The 16,247-nt window shown below is 42.5% G+C and overlaps 1 protein-coding gene across 6 annotated transcripts in view; it reads left to right on the top strand.

Annotated features, from left to right (window-relative positions):
- Window positions 1-16,247, top strand: part of LOC115583792 (nucleosome-remodeling factor subunit BPTF) — a 43,594-nt gene that overhangs the window by 4,196 nt on the left and 23,151 nt on the right. For 5 of the 6 annotated variants that reach the window (XM_030410467.1, XM_030440138.1, XM_030432356.1 and 2 more), the window contains exons 2-15: window positions 350-1,172; window positions 3,991-4,042; window positions 4,279-4,447; window positions 6,430-6,660; window positions 7,357-7,566; window positions 9,019-9,204; window positions 9,397-9,572; window positions 9,946-10,125; window positions 10,287-10,468; window positions 10,661-10,792; window positions 11,466-11,595; window positions 12,080-12,215; window positions 12,526-12,828; window positions 13,028-15,107. In XM_030410467.1, the coding sequence (XP_030266327.1) occupies window positions 370-1,172; window positions 3,991-4,042; window positions 4,279-4,447; window positions 6,430-6,660; window positions 7,357-7,566; window positions 9,019-9,204; window positions 9,397-9,572; window positions 9,946-10,125; window positions 10,287-10,468; window positions 10,661-10,792; window positions 11,466-11,595; window positions 12,080-12,215; window positions 12,526-12,828; window positions 13,028-15,107 (4,970 nt within the window). In that variant the 5' untranslated portion in view covers window positions 350-369. The remainder of the gene's footprint in view (window positions 1-349; window positions 1,173-3,990; window positions 4,043-4,278; window positions 4,448-6,429; window positions 6,661-7,356; window positions 7,567-9,018; window positions 9,205-9,396; window positions 9,573-9,945; window positions 10,126-10,286; window positions 10,469-10,660; window positions 10,793-11,465; window positions 11,596-12,079; window positions 12,216-12,525; window positions 12,829-13,027; window positions 15,108-16,247) is intronic. The other variant, XM_030403052.1, reaches the window with a different exon arrangement.

Raw genomic sequence — 16,247 nt, 5'->3', positions numbered from 1 at the left:
ACTAGTGCAGAATCCAAGAGTGCAGTTTAATGGGGCATTGAGGATGATAAGTTCAGGCATTAGGTTGCATTGCCTCATGGTATAAATAAGGGATATAGCTCAGTCCATTGTATACAGGGATGCTCAGAGTTGACACATTTGAACATTTTGTGGTCGCTCAAAGCAACAGTGGTCTCTTCAAATACCTGAATTTCAAATACCCTTTTGTTACTGCCTGTAAACTTGTACTTATTCCAAATAGTTGTACACAGTGTTTGCAGGGGTTTGTGTACACATTTGTTCTTCATTTTCTTTTTCTGTTCCATATGCCAACTTTCTTTTAACTCCTGGCTCTTTTCTTTTCATGCAGGCCGGAGAAAGAGTCGGGCAATGCGACCGCAGTCTCCTATCCTTGAGGCTAAAGACATTCCTGCCCTTGAGCTTCCCAAGTCTTCTGATGACCTATTGGTCCCTACCTCACAGCTCCTTAATGTGTCTGCTGTCTACGAAGTTCTCCGCAACTTTGGCTCAGTTTTGCGGCTTTCGCCGTTCCGCTTTGAGGATTTCTGTGCAGCCCTTGCCAGCCAGGAGCAGTGCACGCTGTTGGCAGAGACACACATCTCCCTGCTCAAAGCTATCCTCAGAGAGGAAGACACTTCCAACACCACATTTGGTCCAGCTGATGTAAAGGACTCGGTCAACTCCACTCTGTATTTTGTCGATGGTATGACCTGGCCAGAGGTGTTGCGGGCGTACTGTGAGAGCGACCCGGAGTACCGGCACATTCTACCTTTCCAGGAGAGTGAGGATTACCCGTATGAACCATTGGAGAGCAAAGTCAAAGTTCTCCAGTTTTTGGTGGACCAGTTCCTGGCGACCAACATTGCCAGAGAGGAGCTAATGTCGGAAGGGGTAGTGGCCTACGATGACCACTGCAGGGTATGCCATCGCCTTGGTGACCTGCTGTGCTGCGAGACATGTTCAGCCGTTTACCATTTGGAGTGTGTGAAGCCACCGTTGCAGGAAGTACCGGAGGACGAGTGGCAGTGCGAGGTGTGTGTGGCACACAAGGTACCCGGTGTGGCGGACTGCATCCCAGAAGCACAGAGAAGCAAACCGTTCATTCGACAACTGCCAGTCGGCTATGACCGACACAGCCGAAAATACTGGTTCCTCGATCGCCGTATTGTTGTGTAAGTTCACTAAGTCTCAATTATGTGCCAAGATTATTGCACAGGTGTCAACAGCAGACATGTCAGTGACTAAGTCATGTTGCACTCTCACACATTGATGATATGCCTTTTTTAAATGAATTAATTAGATGAAAGACAGAGAGAGAGAGAGAGGGAGAGAGAGGAGGGATGACATGCTTTAAAGGGCCACAGGTTGGTTTCAAATTCAGGGCTGCTGCAGCGAGGACACAGCGCCTGTACATTGGGCACATGCTCTAAAACTGAGCTACTGGGGCGCCCCAGTATGAAAAAAAAATAGAAATGTATGTTACTTGCATATAACAAATTACTTTAAAACTTGGTTAGGACTGACTATGTAAAACATGTTGATGTGGTCTAAAATTGAAATTACTTTTACAAGTGCCCTTGCCAAAATGACAGCATTACATAATTCCACCACACTACCAGTACATATATTTGCCCAAATTTCATTATATTGGAAGGATGTCTGTGATGCTCTTTGCATGGCTGGCTTCATACCTTACCTGCTCTACCCTCTTTGCTAATCCAAGGCATTAATGATACCTCTTTACTGTAGGAGACCCGCGCTGAACATGTGTTCAACCTGTATTTGACCCCCTTTTTCATGTGAGATCAACGTCACAGGTTTATCCCACAGTATCATAGAAACTCATGTTAGCACTTATAATTCATAAACATAATAGCCTAACCACCTTATTGTTCTGTGGATTACATGAAATAAAATGTTCCATTCCCAAAGAAACATCTGGTGCTAAAAGCCTGGCTACGTGAACCCAGAGGTTCACCCTGGTCAGCAGAGGGGGTCATGAAGGCAGGCTGAATGACCCGCGGTGACCTATTCAAATTGACAACAAATGAGCGGTGTGGGTTCTACAAGCAAAAGCGAGTACTTCAGTCAAACATGCTCACCACAAACTTGTTTAATGAAACAGATTTGTAGAATACATTATATAGTATTGGAAGACTGAAGCCTGCAGTTGAGCAAACAACTTCCACATGTATCGAACCATCATGTTGCTGCATGACTGTGTGAAGAACAGTACATTTTGTCACTGCCAGTTACAAAAAGTTATGGGTTCTTAGGTTTAAAGTTAAGCATACCACAAACGTAGGGTATTCCATATGAACAGACCTGCACGGTGGTTAGACCTGCTGTTTTAATAAACCAAAAATAACAGTCTGTCAGTAGGATTTAACATAACCGGACCATCAGCAGTATTGCTCCCACAGGTTAGCAAATTATCTTGGTATTGAGCAGTCACAGATGGTGTGTGTATGCTGGGTCAGCATCAGCAGACGGCCTGCTACATAAACCATAAAGGAGCATGGATCACTTGAACAATATAAGATTTAATAAGGTTGGTGGCCCAAATTTTGTCGTGGCTGCATTTCACTCCCTCTCTTCCTTTCTGCTTCGTCCTGCTCTCCAAATTGGCCCCCAGCAGGTGCTGCATTACTGATCTTCACTTCAGAGGCTGTGTGTGTTTGTGCATACAAGTAGTGTGCACAGAGGAAAGTTTGTCTGACTGCATGTACGTGCAATGAATGATGTGCACAGAAGTAAGGTTCTGGTGTGTGTGTGCACGCACATGTGCCTCAAGTAAGGATGCTGAATAGACACTACTGTTACACGGCCTTAGGCTTCACAGTCCCTCGGCAAGGACCATGCTGGGCAAAAAACTCTTAGATATTCTCTTTAGCTGCTACTAGACAAACTCAAGTGTCCTCATTGATTGGTGTTATTGTGCTGGGCTTTGTTAACGCTTCCTGTTAGTCAGTACAGCTCCAGCTACAGGTACACACATGTTCATGGCTAAAGGGGAGGGCAGATGTTCTCATGAACTATTAGGTTTTCAGTCATTTAGAATAGTGATGTGCCATTGATTTTAATCTTTAAACTCAACATTATTATTTTGATTATAAACTAACACCAATGAGGTTGTTGTTTTGCCATGTTTTCATTCATGACAGTCTGTTGGTTGGTTGGTTGGTTTGTCAGCAAGATTACACAAAAACTACTGAACGAATTTCCTCGAACTTGGACAGAGGATTGGTGTTGACCCAGAATAGACCCCATTAATTAACTGTTGGTTCGGGAATTATTTTCTCGCTGTCTTTAATATTGCGACATTGGGTGTTTGTTTGCATTTTTATTCATTTCTTAGGGAATAATGGTGATGATAGATCTGGTTTAAACTACAATGCATACAGAGGTGGTTGGTAGTTATGTGTGAGTACAATTTGATGTGGATCCAAATAAAAATCAGGATCTCGTAGATATAAATATGTTAAGATTTAAATTTGATATTGGATTACGCTTGATTGATTTTAAAGGGGAGTGTTGGGCCTTGCCGGGGGTATGCACTCTACTGAGTGCAAGTCTTGTTCGCCTTTTGTTGACACTTTTTGAATAGTGTTAAATACAACAGGTATTAGGGAATCAAATTTTATTGGGACATTTTTGCCAAGAGACCTGTGTGACTGAAGCTGGTCCTGTGAAACACACATCAAATACTAATTATTAGAATGACAGATAAACTGCTGCCGCTAAAACTTGGACAAATGGCTGATCTGCAGTCTCTGCAATCCAAATGTGATATGAGGTTAAAGAAATGTATCTACTGACAAGACAAAATGTGAAAAAATGGCATTCTAAGGCACACAACATATAGAAAGCAAGCATGTGTGGAGAACGTATCTTCATTTCTTTCGTATTCTTTCTCCTGTTTGTCCTGTCTCTCACTGTTTTTCCTCATGTCTCCTCTCTCATGTCCCCCCTCTCATGTCTCCCCTACAGTGAGGAGGATGGTGAACAGGAGGACAAAGCCATCTGGTACTATAGCACCAAGGTAAATGCGACTCATCATTTTCTCTTACTGGGGTCATGTATGCTCTTCACACAATAAAATTACATGATTTAAAAGACTTATTTTAATTTCTTACTTATTAAAGTAAAGGGTCACAACCCTAGTCTGTCTTTCAATGAAGAAAATACATCCAAACATTCCCTGTTTTTTGGCAGCACGACTGTCATATCACCGAGTTAATCTTGTCTTGCACTTATTGAACTCCTTTAACTTTCCAGGTCCAGCTAGCTGAGCTCATAGATTGTTTGGATAAGGAGTACTGGGAGGCCGACCTGTATGCAGCCCTTGAAGAGATAAGGGACGAGGTGCATGTACATATGGATATCACCGAGGACTTAACCAACAAGGCCCGTGGCAGCAACAAGTGTTACCTCACTGTTGCTAATGGTAAAGAGCCCCTCATTCTTTCTCTCATTAATAAAATAAAGCAATTTTGAGCGAATCTGAGAAGCTTCCTGTTGTCGAATTTAATCACGGCTCACAGGGTAAGAAAGATCCCTTTAAGCCCAAAGTCATTTTTCTTCCCTTTCTCTTTCTATCTCTTTCTGCCTGTTTTTTTTTTTTCCAAATACTCATGAATGCCACCCAGTCATAGATGGCTAGGACATAGGAATCAACCCAGCCATTATGTAACCTTACTCTGGTCCCAGTTTGGCTAGTATCCAGCACTTCCCTTCAGTCCCTCTTCCCGTCGTTTCTGTCCGTAGGGTGTCCACCAAATTCATGTGTATGTTTTTTGTTCGCTTTATTGGTTTAAAAATCACTTGCCTGTGAACACATCATGTTAAGGACATTCAGTCTGACATGTAATGGAAGTTCCAAACAATTCAGCTTTGGAAGGCTGCACTTAACTTGAACTGGTGCAGCTGTATATGCCGTGTTCACTTCTGATCCAACAGCTTGAGGGGAAACAATCAACTCTAACGAGCAACTGTTATGCAAAGATAAATAATAATACGTTGAATTGAACAAGTTGATTCTCGCTTATAAAAGACTTCGACCTTTTTGTTATAGTTTTTTACCTCCAGGGAGTAGATAACCCAATAATGTAAAAATATACAAAACTTGACAGAATAAATACAGTCTTTGTCAAACGTTTTCAAAATGGCACCATACCACCATCGTGCTCAGTACCAGCTGGCTCGGCACCATCTCAAACATGTAAAAATGGTGCGTGACACAAACATTAAACCAGAGATACACAAGTGATTAATTGGTCTGTAAAGTGCCTGACAGATCATCATGTGAACTAGAGCTGAAACATCTGCTTAATTTTTTGGGCAGGTTCACAGATAAAATATGGAATTTTTCATCCAACTTCAAACTGAGACCTTCCTTCATCCAGTGTTAAGTTGTACAAGTGTTAGGATAAAGTGAATGTGTCGGCCCTGCTTCTGCATTTGCAATGAAATCATTGTTGGTGAATCAAAGTTGACAAAACAAAACATAAGAAAATTTAACAAACATGCTGTTGGTTTCTGATTTGTGTCTCAATTTAAGAGAAGCCTAAACATTTGCATACAGTAATAATGTTTCTGCTTGATGCAGTAGTTCCTAATTGGGCAAGGCAGACTGAACTCAGATTATGATGTCCAGCATAACATACACATAAGAGTATTAAACAAAAACGACTCCCAAAGAATCTTTCACTAAAGCTGCTATACCACACAGACCATGAACATGATACACTGAAGTTATTTAGCATTTTGGTTTGATCCTCTTCCCTTCTATTAAATTCACAACACTGTGTTTATCAGAAGTTTAGGGTTTTAAGAGAGAGCCCCCTTTTCCCCTTCCTTTTTCTGCTTTATTGTGGAGATTTACACAGGTTAGGATTAGGGGATGCAAATCATGTAATGTAAATCCTATAAACAATCTGGCATCATTTGTAAAGTCTAAGCGAGGAGGTCTTTTGGGAGGTTATTCTGTGTCTTCTCTTAGTTTGTGGCTTAAGTCCAGGCATATCATAATATGGCCTCCCAAACACACCCTTTTTGTCTCTTCTTTTAAGTGTTATGTTCAGTTATATCTTTAAAAACTGGACCAAAGTTATCTTTATTACCCACCCAACACATTGACATCTTATCTTGCATTGAACTTTTGCCTGATGCTCTTCTAGCTTTAATGTGCATTTTGTGATTTATTCAGCCCCGTTAAATAATGCCTTTCCATTAAGCTTTGTAAGTGTGTTATCAGTATCTTCTGAAACTATCCCCTCTTGGACACACAATACTCGGTCAGACGGACTATTTTAAAGGAGTTATTTGTCTGTTTTCCTCTGTTTTGTGTTTTTGAACACGATTAATTGGCTCAGCTTCTTGTTTCTTTTGTCTCACAACTTTCGTCCTTTATCTTCCTTTGTCATCCAGAGGAGATCCTGGAGCGGTTGCGGGCTAAGAAGGAAGAGGAGCTGGAGGAGGTGAAAAGACGTGCAGCCGCAGAGGCCCAGAAAGCGCGGCTAGAACAGGAGAAGAAGGAGCAGGAGGTGGGGAAGGAAGCAGAGGAGGCCAAGTTGAAGGATGATGGGCAGCTTAAAAAGGAGGAAGAGGGGACAAAAGAAGAAGTCACAGAAGAAAAAAAGGATGATGTCAAAACTGGAGGTGATTATGATGTTTATATTCGAAGTATTAAGAAAGCACAGCAAAACCTGTATCCCAAAGTAGAAATAATGGTAGCATTAAAGCATTGTGAAGCCTGACCTGAAAAACAGTTTCTCTCAGACTCAGTGCCTCCTCTCTATTCTTTTTTGGAGCCTGGGAAAAAGGACATCATCACAATGGTGTAATTTGTTATTGATTTAAGAATCAATTCCGCTGTTGTTTGGCTCTTAGACCAATTAGAAATGCTGTGCTCTTTTTAAGACTCAGGTTTGGCACTCACAAAGCACATATGTTAATTAATGTTGGTGTCTTGCTGGATATATTATCCAGTGCAACAAAGAGGCCCTTATACACAGTAATAAGACATTTATTGCATGGGCAGGAGAACAAAATGCTAATGTTTTTGGTAAGTGGCATCTAATTACTCTTGAGAGCATAATGAATATACATGTCTAAATGTGGTCTCATACAAACCTGATTGTGATTATCTTAAAACTTAAAACTGATGATACATTTTTAAAGGTAATATATGTATTTTGCCAATAATGTCTACATTTTTATTTTTCATTTAATTACGATTTTACACTCTGACCTTATTTGTCAGCGCATCACTGCCTCGCTCCATCGTCTTCAAGTTATTATTGCATTATAAACTAAAAAATGCATACTTACAACACTGATGCTGTCCATCCGTAGTTGTTGAAGCTCCACCCACTGATCGAGAAGGCAGTAGTGGCTGTAGCATCTCAGACGGACCTATTCTTCCAGCAACCTCCGCTCCAACGCAAACCCTCCCGGCCGCTGTGAGCTATAGCCCGGCCACTGCGGCCCCAAGGCCTTCGGCCCCCACCGTACAGGCTGTGATAGAGGGATGTTCCCATATGGAGGTCTCTGGCAACACCAAAGGTATACAAGGATGTCTCAGGGAGAAGTTGACCTCATTAAGCGCTTTTAGGTGATACGATTTACGGCCACAGTAAGAGCTGGGTAACGCCGCAGATTTAGCAAATCAATTTGATTCTGCTTCACAAGGTCCCGATTTGATCTGGTATCAATTCAGTTCAGGTTTATATCAGTTAACCAATTTCACTAGGATGCGAAAGAGATTCTGAGAAAAGAGAATGCTGCACCATGAAGTTCCTGTGCTGTGTGTGTTGGTGTGAAACTCTGACACACAGACAAACAGCAATGGACAGAAGCAGCACACCCATAAATGACACACAAACAAGCCTCTCCACGTTTTTGTGTCGTTTATGGGAGTTCGAACATTTAGCTGTGGCAGGTATCCTTTAGATATTTACTTGCCGAACTGAAAAACCACTTACATTTGGTGCTTTGCGGGGTTGTTAAGTTTAAACCCTTACAGAAAAATTCATATATTGAAAGAGGGGTCTCTTGATTGTATGAATTGATATCGGATCAACTGAATTAACATCAATTTTGTTTTTTAAACCCAGCCCTAGCTGCAGCCTGCATCTTAACAGGGTTGTATGATGAATCTCATACTACTAACATCACCAATGGCTGGTTCGCTGGGCCATATACAGCCAGTGCCTTTAAGGTTCACCTGACCATTTCCCAGCCGACTTCTTTGCATGTGGCTGTCACTCCATCTGCTGGCTTTTGTGTTTTGTTATTCCAATTTTAATATCTTCAACCACGGAACACTTCCAGCTGTTGTATCGATTGATTTTTTAATTAGACAGCCTTGTCACTGCAATCAGCATGACTGCAACTGAGCCTCAGTCAACTGGGGACTGCGTTCACTTTGCCTGGTGCAACAATTCTTACCAAATGTTTATCTTCTGCTGCTTGCTTGTAACTTATAATTTGACAGCTACCTGTTAAGACACCACCTTTGTTGAAAATTGTTTAGTGATGATCTGCACATATTTATCCTTGATAATCAAAGAGCTTCACTGTTCATCGTTGTGATCACTGTGATCGTGTGTGCACTGCCTTGTTGGAATGTTGCTTTGCCTGGACTGGTCACCCATTGCTTTCAAGTGACAGTTATCTAGTTATTTAGTGCATGCATTACACATGACTTATCAGTAGAGGGAGCCACAGCCTTAACTATGTCAGAATTATCACAAGCTAGGTTTCTGCCTTCATGATGACTGGTCCTTCTACATGTGCTCATATTGATTGGTCATTGTTGACAGCATTGATGCTACAATTTGTCTTTGTCCGTTCATTAATTCTAGTCCTAGCGAACTCCTATTCTTTTCTGCAACACTTGAACGAACCATAAAAGATGTCTCAGATAATTGCTGATGACAGCAAAAAGCAACACAACTGAGACAAATTTGTCTACTGAAATGTTCAGTACTTGCAAATTTCCTGTCTGTGTTGCAGAAACCCCATCATCAGATTCTATCTCCGTCAGTGGAGATGGTATCCCCAGCCCGAGCCAGCCCTCCCAGACCAATGAGGAGAACAGTAACAGCAGCACAGGAGCTGGGGTCCCTCCCAGAGGTCCTGAACCTCCAGACCTGCTTGACAAGTCCTCTCAGTCATCCCTGGCCAGCTTTGACGACGCAGGTCTGACAAAACAATAGTAGTAGTTTTATTTATGTGAGAAAAGCAGTATGAGCATATTACCACTATTATTTGTGTAACCACTGTCAAGAGGGTATCACTGTTAATGATCATTGCACATGTTCAGATTGAGTTTACAACTGTGTATGACTTGATTTCTTCTGTCTTTGACTGAACCTGCTGCCGGGTTTCCAGGAGACATTAAAGACTCAGCTAACGGTGACACATCAGGTCTAAGTAGTAAGAAGTCTTCAGCAACTCGTATGGTGACCCGGCTGAGGAACCCAGAAAGCAAGCTTAGCCAGCTGAAGAACCAGCAGGTGGCTGCTGCTGTCCATGAAGCCAACAAGGGCTTCAAAGAGGGCAAGGAGGTGAGAAGAAAAGTGTTGGATCATGTCTACATTAAGTTTAGGAACCTAAAGAACCTTTTAGTTCCTTGAGAAGTTGTCGTACTAAAAGTTCTATGTATTTGGGGTGGAAATACAACTTTGGAGATTTAAGGGACAAACTTGAGGCTACTCAGCATTATTATGTGCTAGCTTGTTGGCCAGTAACCCATAATTAAGTATCAGGACTTTATATCAATGAGCAAAAGCGTGATAACCTGAGCTCATTTCAAGACTGCAGTGTCAGTGTCTGTAATGAGGATTATTATTTTACTCAGCGCAGCTGGTTATTTATCATGGTATAGATTGGACTGAACTTTGTTGTCATAAGACTGTCTTTTTTACCCTACCTCTCCAGGTACTAGTAGTAAATGCACAAGGTGACGTCACCCGTGTCAGCACACGCAACAGCAAGGACGTGGTGATGAAGGGGACACTCTGCCAATACTTCAGGCTTGGCCAGGAGGGGAAGTACCGTGTCTATCATAACCAGTACAGTTCCAACACTGTGGCTCTCAACAAGCATCAGCATAGAGAGGCAAGGAGCACGACAGCTTGTGTTTTCCATTTTAATATTCATAAATCCTTTATTGTGTTTGCAAGGGGATCTCCCATCATTATAAATGCGTAAAAGTCAGAGATGATAAGGAGTTGACAATGAAAAATGACTATAACTGGCATATTTTGTCTTTTCATCAGGACCACGACAAGAGGCGACATCTCTCCCACAAGTTCTGCATGACACCAGCAGGAGAGTTTAAGTGGAACGGGTCTATTCATGGCTCTAAGGTTCTGACCATCTCCACACTGAGACTCACCATCATCCAGCTGGAGAACAATGTCCCTGCACCGTTCATGCACCCTAACTGGGCCTCACACAGGTACACCTAATGTATTACAATTAAATCACCTTTTGTAGAAAAGAAGGAATGCTCAGACTTGACGCTTTTTACCAAAAGTAAAAGCACCACGACCAGACTGTAAATTAAAACTACATGTAGCCTATAAGTGAAGCATCCAGAGTGAAGAGAGACGTTTAGGAGTGTTTCATGTTTCTTTGCTTGTTTTTGTAGGACCAACTGGATCAAAGCAGTTCAGATGTGCAGTAAGGCCAGAGAGTTTGCGCTGGCTCTGGCCATCCTGGAGTGTGCCATCAAACCGGTGGCTCTGCTGCCTGTCTGGAAGGACTCACTGGGCCACACCAGGTATGCAGGACATGATTTCTTAAAAATACATAAACAAAATAACAGTAACAGATTCCCTCCGAAAATTCAGTTTAACTGCAAAACATTGAAATAGACAAAAGTTAAAAACTAGATCAAGCATGTACATAGGGATGTGTGGTCATTTTAGCAGGCAGACGCGATCATAAGCAGATCAGATCAAAGGGCCCACCCTCGCTGTGAGGCATAATATTTAGACTGCAGCACTACCAGCACCACCCACCTCTGCCTGTACTACTGCCTCAACACCACAACGCCGCTTTAAAGACATGATTGTTTGAGATTCTACACGGTGTGTGTGTGTGTGTGTGTGTGTGTGTGTGTGTGTGTGTGTGTGTGTGTGTGTGTGTGTGTGTGTGTGTGTGTGTGTGTGTGTGTGTGTGTGTGTGTGTAAATTTCATGGAACTGTTCCAAGAGCAGCTATCATCTTCTCATCCAGAATCAGGCTTTTATCATACTTTTACATCACGCAAGAAATGTTCCAATTATTTATTTAAAACTCATTAAAAGAAAAAAATATTATTCAATTATTCAAAATTGCTGAGTAAACCATTCACTGTTTTCTCTGTGCCGCACACTAGCCAACAACCCAATTACACAATCTATAAGCAGCAGGCTGTACTGTATCACAATTTAAAAAGACATTTTTTTTCAGGTTAAACCGCATGACGTCCATGGAGCGTGAAGAGAAAGAGAAAGTAAAGAAGAGGGAGAAGAAGCTGGAGGATGAGGAGACGATGCAGCAGGCCACGTGGGTCAAGTACACCTTTCCAATTAAACACCAGGTAGGTCCCCCAAATTGATTATTTCAATATAATATATTTTTACAATAATATGTATTTACAATATAATATGCAATAATTTAGGCATGTCTTGCCATGAATGTGTTCATACTAAGCAGATCAGATCGAGGCTGGGCCACCGTCACATTGGTCACAAGCAATGTAGGTTACACAGGGGTGGTAATGGTATTTCAGTGTAGTCTACTGACAGGAAAACTGATTCATTGCTGTGGGAAACACTGGTGTGTATGTTGTGCGTAAGTGACCATCAAAGCCTCTTTGATGCAGCAAGTTGAGCTCTGCTGTGAGTCATTTCCCTCAGCAATTAGTGATCAGTGTGTGAAAAACATTGAAACTTCTAATCTCTATTTATACCTGCACCCTTTTTCCTGTCTGTTCATTTTTCTCCATTTAAACCTTTAACATCTTGATGTTTCTTTATCCTTCTTTCCCTCATTCCTCCTACATTTTCTTGTCTTATGTAAAGGTGTGGAAGCAGAAAGGAGAGGAGTATCGTGTTACAGGCTACGGGGGCTGGAGTTGGATCAGTAAGACGTATGTGCAGCGGTTTGTCCCCCGGCTTCCAGGCAACACCAACGCCAACTACCGCAAAGAACTGGAAGGTCTGGAATGGGAGACTTTGGGTCCTAAAATGTGGTTTTAGTTATTTGGAATTTGGTTTTCTCTAATATAAAGTCTCTTTGACCCTGAGCGTGAATTAGTTCTGTTTGTCACTGTATGTTGTAGGTTGGTCATCCCTTTGATTCATCTGTGGATGACATTTAGTAATGTGTGAGAAACTAAAGAGCTGTTACAACTGTACTCAAATTCATCCAAACTTTTCAACAATTTTCTCAATTATAAGTAGCTTCAGGTGATTGTTCTCAGCGTAATCTGAAAAATATACTCTTGCTGTCATTTTGTTTCCCAAAGATGCTAAACTTGGAAAGAAATGTACCCTGCTGGACTTGAGTCGGCGGCCTAGTATAGCTGAACCAGAAGCTCAGGGAGGTGCTGCCATAAGCAGTGAAGCAAAAGATCAAGACTCCTCCAGTCTCTCCAAGCCTGAAACGGATCATCTGATGTCTGTTGAAGATTTGGAGTCAAATGAGAAGATGGAAGAGGAAACGAAAGAAGGAGCTGATAAAAAAGAGAAGTCTGAGGAATTGTCACCTGATGCATCACCTGTAAAGATGGAGATGGATCCCACAGATGCGCGACCAGATGAAGAGCAAAGTATGACAGAGTTTGATTTAGAGTCTTATAGCATTGTATTCAACTGCATGTAGAGCACAAGTTATGCTTCATTTGGAACTTGTTATAAAACACATTTATGTTATTATTTCCAAGCTTTTTCAATTTTGACAGAAAGGACAATGTGGTGAAATGTCTTGTTTTTTTATCAGTGCAGATTCTGAGTTTATTTTTTCTCCAGTGTCCAGTGTTCAAGAGGAAAAGGCTTCCGTGAAGGAAGAGCCTCCAGAGGGCCCTACCCGACCCTTCAACTACGATGTTGTGGATGTCAGCAAGGGCTTCCTTACTCGCATTGCCTACAAGAAGAAGGTCAAGTCCTCCAAGTTGGATAGCCTGCTGGACAGACGACAGAAGCAGCACGTTATTGAAGAGAGGCAGAGGCAGCGAGTGTCTGCCTCCAACACTCAGATTCCCGCACCAGTTTCATCTATGTCAACTACGGCACTGAGCACTCCAGTCCGGCCACGGTCACCGCTCAAGCCCCATACTCTCACTCGCACGCAGCTCACACTGGGCGAAGCATTGAAAGTGGAGGAGAAATCTTCCACAACACAAACTCCAGGGCCAGGAGAAGGTGGAAGGCAAGAGGATGAAGGGGGGAGTCAGGTTGAACTCTCTAAAACTAAGAATGAAATTGTTGCTCCTCCTCTTCCTTCTCCTGCTCCTGACTCAAAACACAAAGACAGTTGCAGTACAGGTACAGGTGAAGATTCAGGAGTACCACAAAACCAAATCACCTCCTTGCCCCAGGAACTGGGGGCAGATTTAGTGGGAAGGACTACGGGGCCAAAAGCGTCTAATTCAGACAGTTCAAGGCAAGAGGGTGTCAAACTGCCTAATGTGCAAGAAACAGCAGAACAGTCGATCCATAGCTCTTTAGACCAGCAAACAGTCGGTGTACCATCAGATGTTACCAAGGCTGCACATGTTGAAAATACTCCGTCGGAGGTAACAAACTTGAAACCGGACTCTCTAAGAACAAGTGTTCTTGACCAAAAAAGTAGTCAAAACACATCTCCTTCTAAACTCACTCAGCAAAACCCAGAAATGTTAAGCTCATCGCATTTGAGTACAGAGGAAAATGGCATGGGGCCTGTGGAGAACCAAGAAAATATGCAAGCTAGAACTGAAGCCACTCCCGAGCCTGTTTCTCCTCTCCCTCAGGTAAATGGCAATGATGGCTCGGGGAGTGAAAGCATATTGAGCAACTCTGTAATTAGCTCAAATAACGGAGTACACAACAGTCCGCAGCCCAGAGTGAACAGCATTGGTAAAGTTGAGGAGCAAGGACCGGTTGTCTCATTAAAGGACGGCACACAGCAAAAGCCTTTGGTGAATGGAGATTTAGCTCTTGTGAATGATAGTACAGAGGCCGGGGCCAAGGAAACAAGCCTAGCTTCTAAGGTAGAGAGCAAAATGACGATATCAGAGCAGGACTACAAACCTCCACTGAAGATATCGAGGCTGGAGAACAACATAGACGCACTTGGAGCTAATACTCAAAGCACTCTACAGCACAACAGCACATCACCATCTCCATCCGCGGAGACCAAAGCCAGTCCTGTTATCAAGGTCATCCGAATGGCACCGTCTCCTATCCCTTCAGCTGAGGAGTCCAGTCTGAGTGACGACTTCGCAGAGGAGAGTAGTCACAGTGGGACAACAGAACCGCTCAAGACCGTCATCACCCAGATAACCACAACTTCCACAACTTCCACGACGGTAGTCTCCACTGAGATGAGGATGGCACCCACGAAGGCATCTAGAGAGCCTGTGGTGTCGACAACAGAAAGCAGCGCCGTGTCCACGCTTACTACTATGACCAAAACAACTGTGACCAAAATCTGTTCCCCAGGGCATGACTGCCAGTCAGAAGACAGTCAGAGTGAAACAGTGACACAGGAACACAAGACGGCGCTCTTGGCTTCTATCAGTAAGTCAACGACGGACACCAGAGGTGAAACCTCAGTGTCATCTCTTACCGTGAGCCAAGAGGACTTTTCATCAACAAAGGGCCGTGTTCGCCTCCTCAAGTTCTCTCGCACCAAGAAGACGCGCTCAGACACTGCCCTTCCTTCTTACCGCAAGTTCATCACCAAAAGCAACCGCAAGAGTATTTTCGTACTGCCACACGATGACTTGAAGGTGCTGGGGAGGCGAGGCGGATTCCGCGAGGTGCCCATATTTAGCTATAACGCCAAGCCATCATCGGACATCTGGCCATATCCATCCCCCAGGCCCACATTTGGCATCACTTGGAGGTAAGCAGTGCTCTCGTTTTTTATTTTATTGCACACTCTAGCTTTCTCAGTTGTTATTTTTTTTTATTGAAGTTTGAACTCATACAACTGCCCCCCTCCTTCTCACTGTACAAATAATTAGGATTCTTATTTCCTGACAGAGTCACTGGCAAAGTAAGATTTAATTGATCTTCATAGTGAAACTCATCCTTTGAATTTTAACCAACTGGGCTGTTTCCAACATTCTGTGGAAGTCTGGGAGGGGATTTCTTTTGAATGCCTGTTTCTTGCTCAAGACTAATGGAGCAGCTACAGGACAATGCAGACTTGGGGCCAAGATTTAAAGTCGGGACCTGAGATGATGGTCGTCAAACTGAGTCACTTTGGATCTTTTAAATTAAACACATTAAACTTAATTCCAAATGAAGATTGAAATGACAATAGACAAAGCCACGGAGTAACATGATTTGTATCTACTGACTCCCCAAAAATATTAATGTTATATTAATTTGATTTAAAACACTGTAATGACATCACTCCAAAATAATGGTAGCCTGCTTTTTAATGCAAGCAAACTCCTGCACGCTGTCTAACTTAAAAAAAAAAAAAATGTTTCGGAACAATTTCAGCACTAGACCTTCATCAGTCAAATGATGAAATGCATACATAAATGTAATTATGCAAGTGACACAGTGTGTGGGAGTTTGCTTGCAACTTTTCATCTACTCGTTCCTCTCCTATGCATCTGGTTCACAAAATAGAGTATTTTTCTGTTTTGGGCGTATTTAAATAAAGATTTAAGGCTGGGCTAGAATTCTCATTGTGTGTTTTAAGGGTCACTGTTCAGCACATTTAAAGTAAAACACCAATGTTACATGTCTTACTGGAGCCATATTCTCTGTCACTTGAGTGAACAAAGGCTGGAACAGTTTTAACTCATCATTCACCCTGAAGAGGATGTCGGTGGCTAAACAAGACATGTGTAGCTTTGTTGTTATATGTCATTATACAACGTTGTTTTTTTTAACCACTTTTTATACATTTATGAGGTTAACTTATGTTCTATGGCAGCAGTAGGGAAGGCTGTAGTAGTAAGGCTGATTTTCCTTCAGCATCCACCTTAAAACGCAATCCCGGTTTTGAAGTGACTGTCCTGTTGAT

Source organism: Sparus aurata, chromosome 1, assembly GCF_900880675.1.
Source record: "Sparus aurata chromosome 1, fSpaAur1.1, whole genome shotgun sequence".
NCBI classification, from domain to species: Eukaryota; Metazoa; Chordata; class Actinopteri; order Spariformes; family Sparidae; genus Sparus; species Sparus aurata.
The sequence above is the reverse complement of the archived record's forward strand: the minus strand, read 5'-3'. Positions and strand labels throughout refer to the sequence as shown.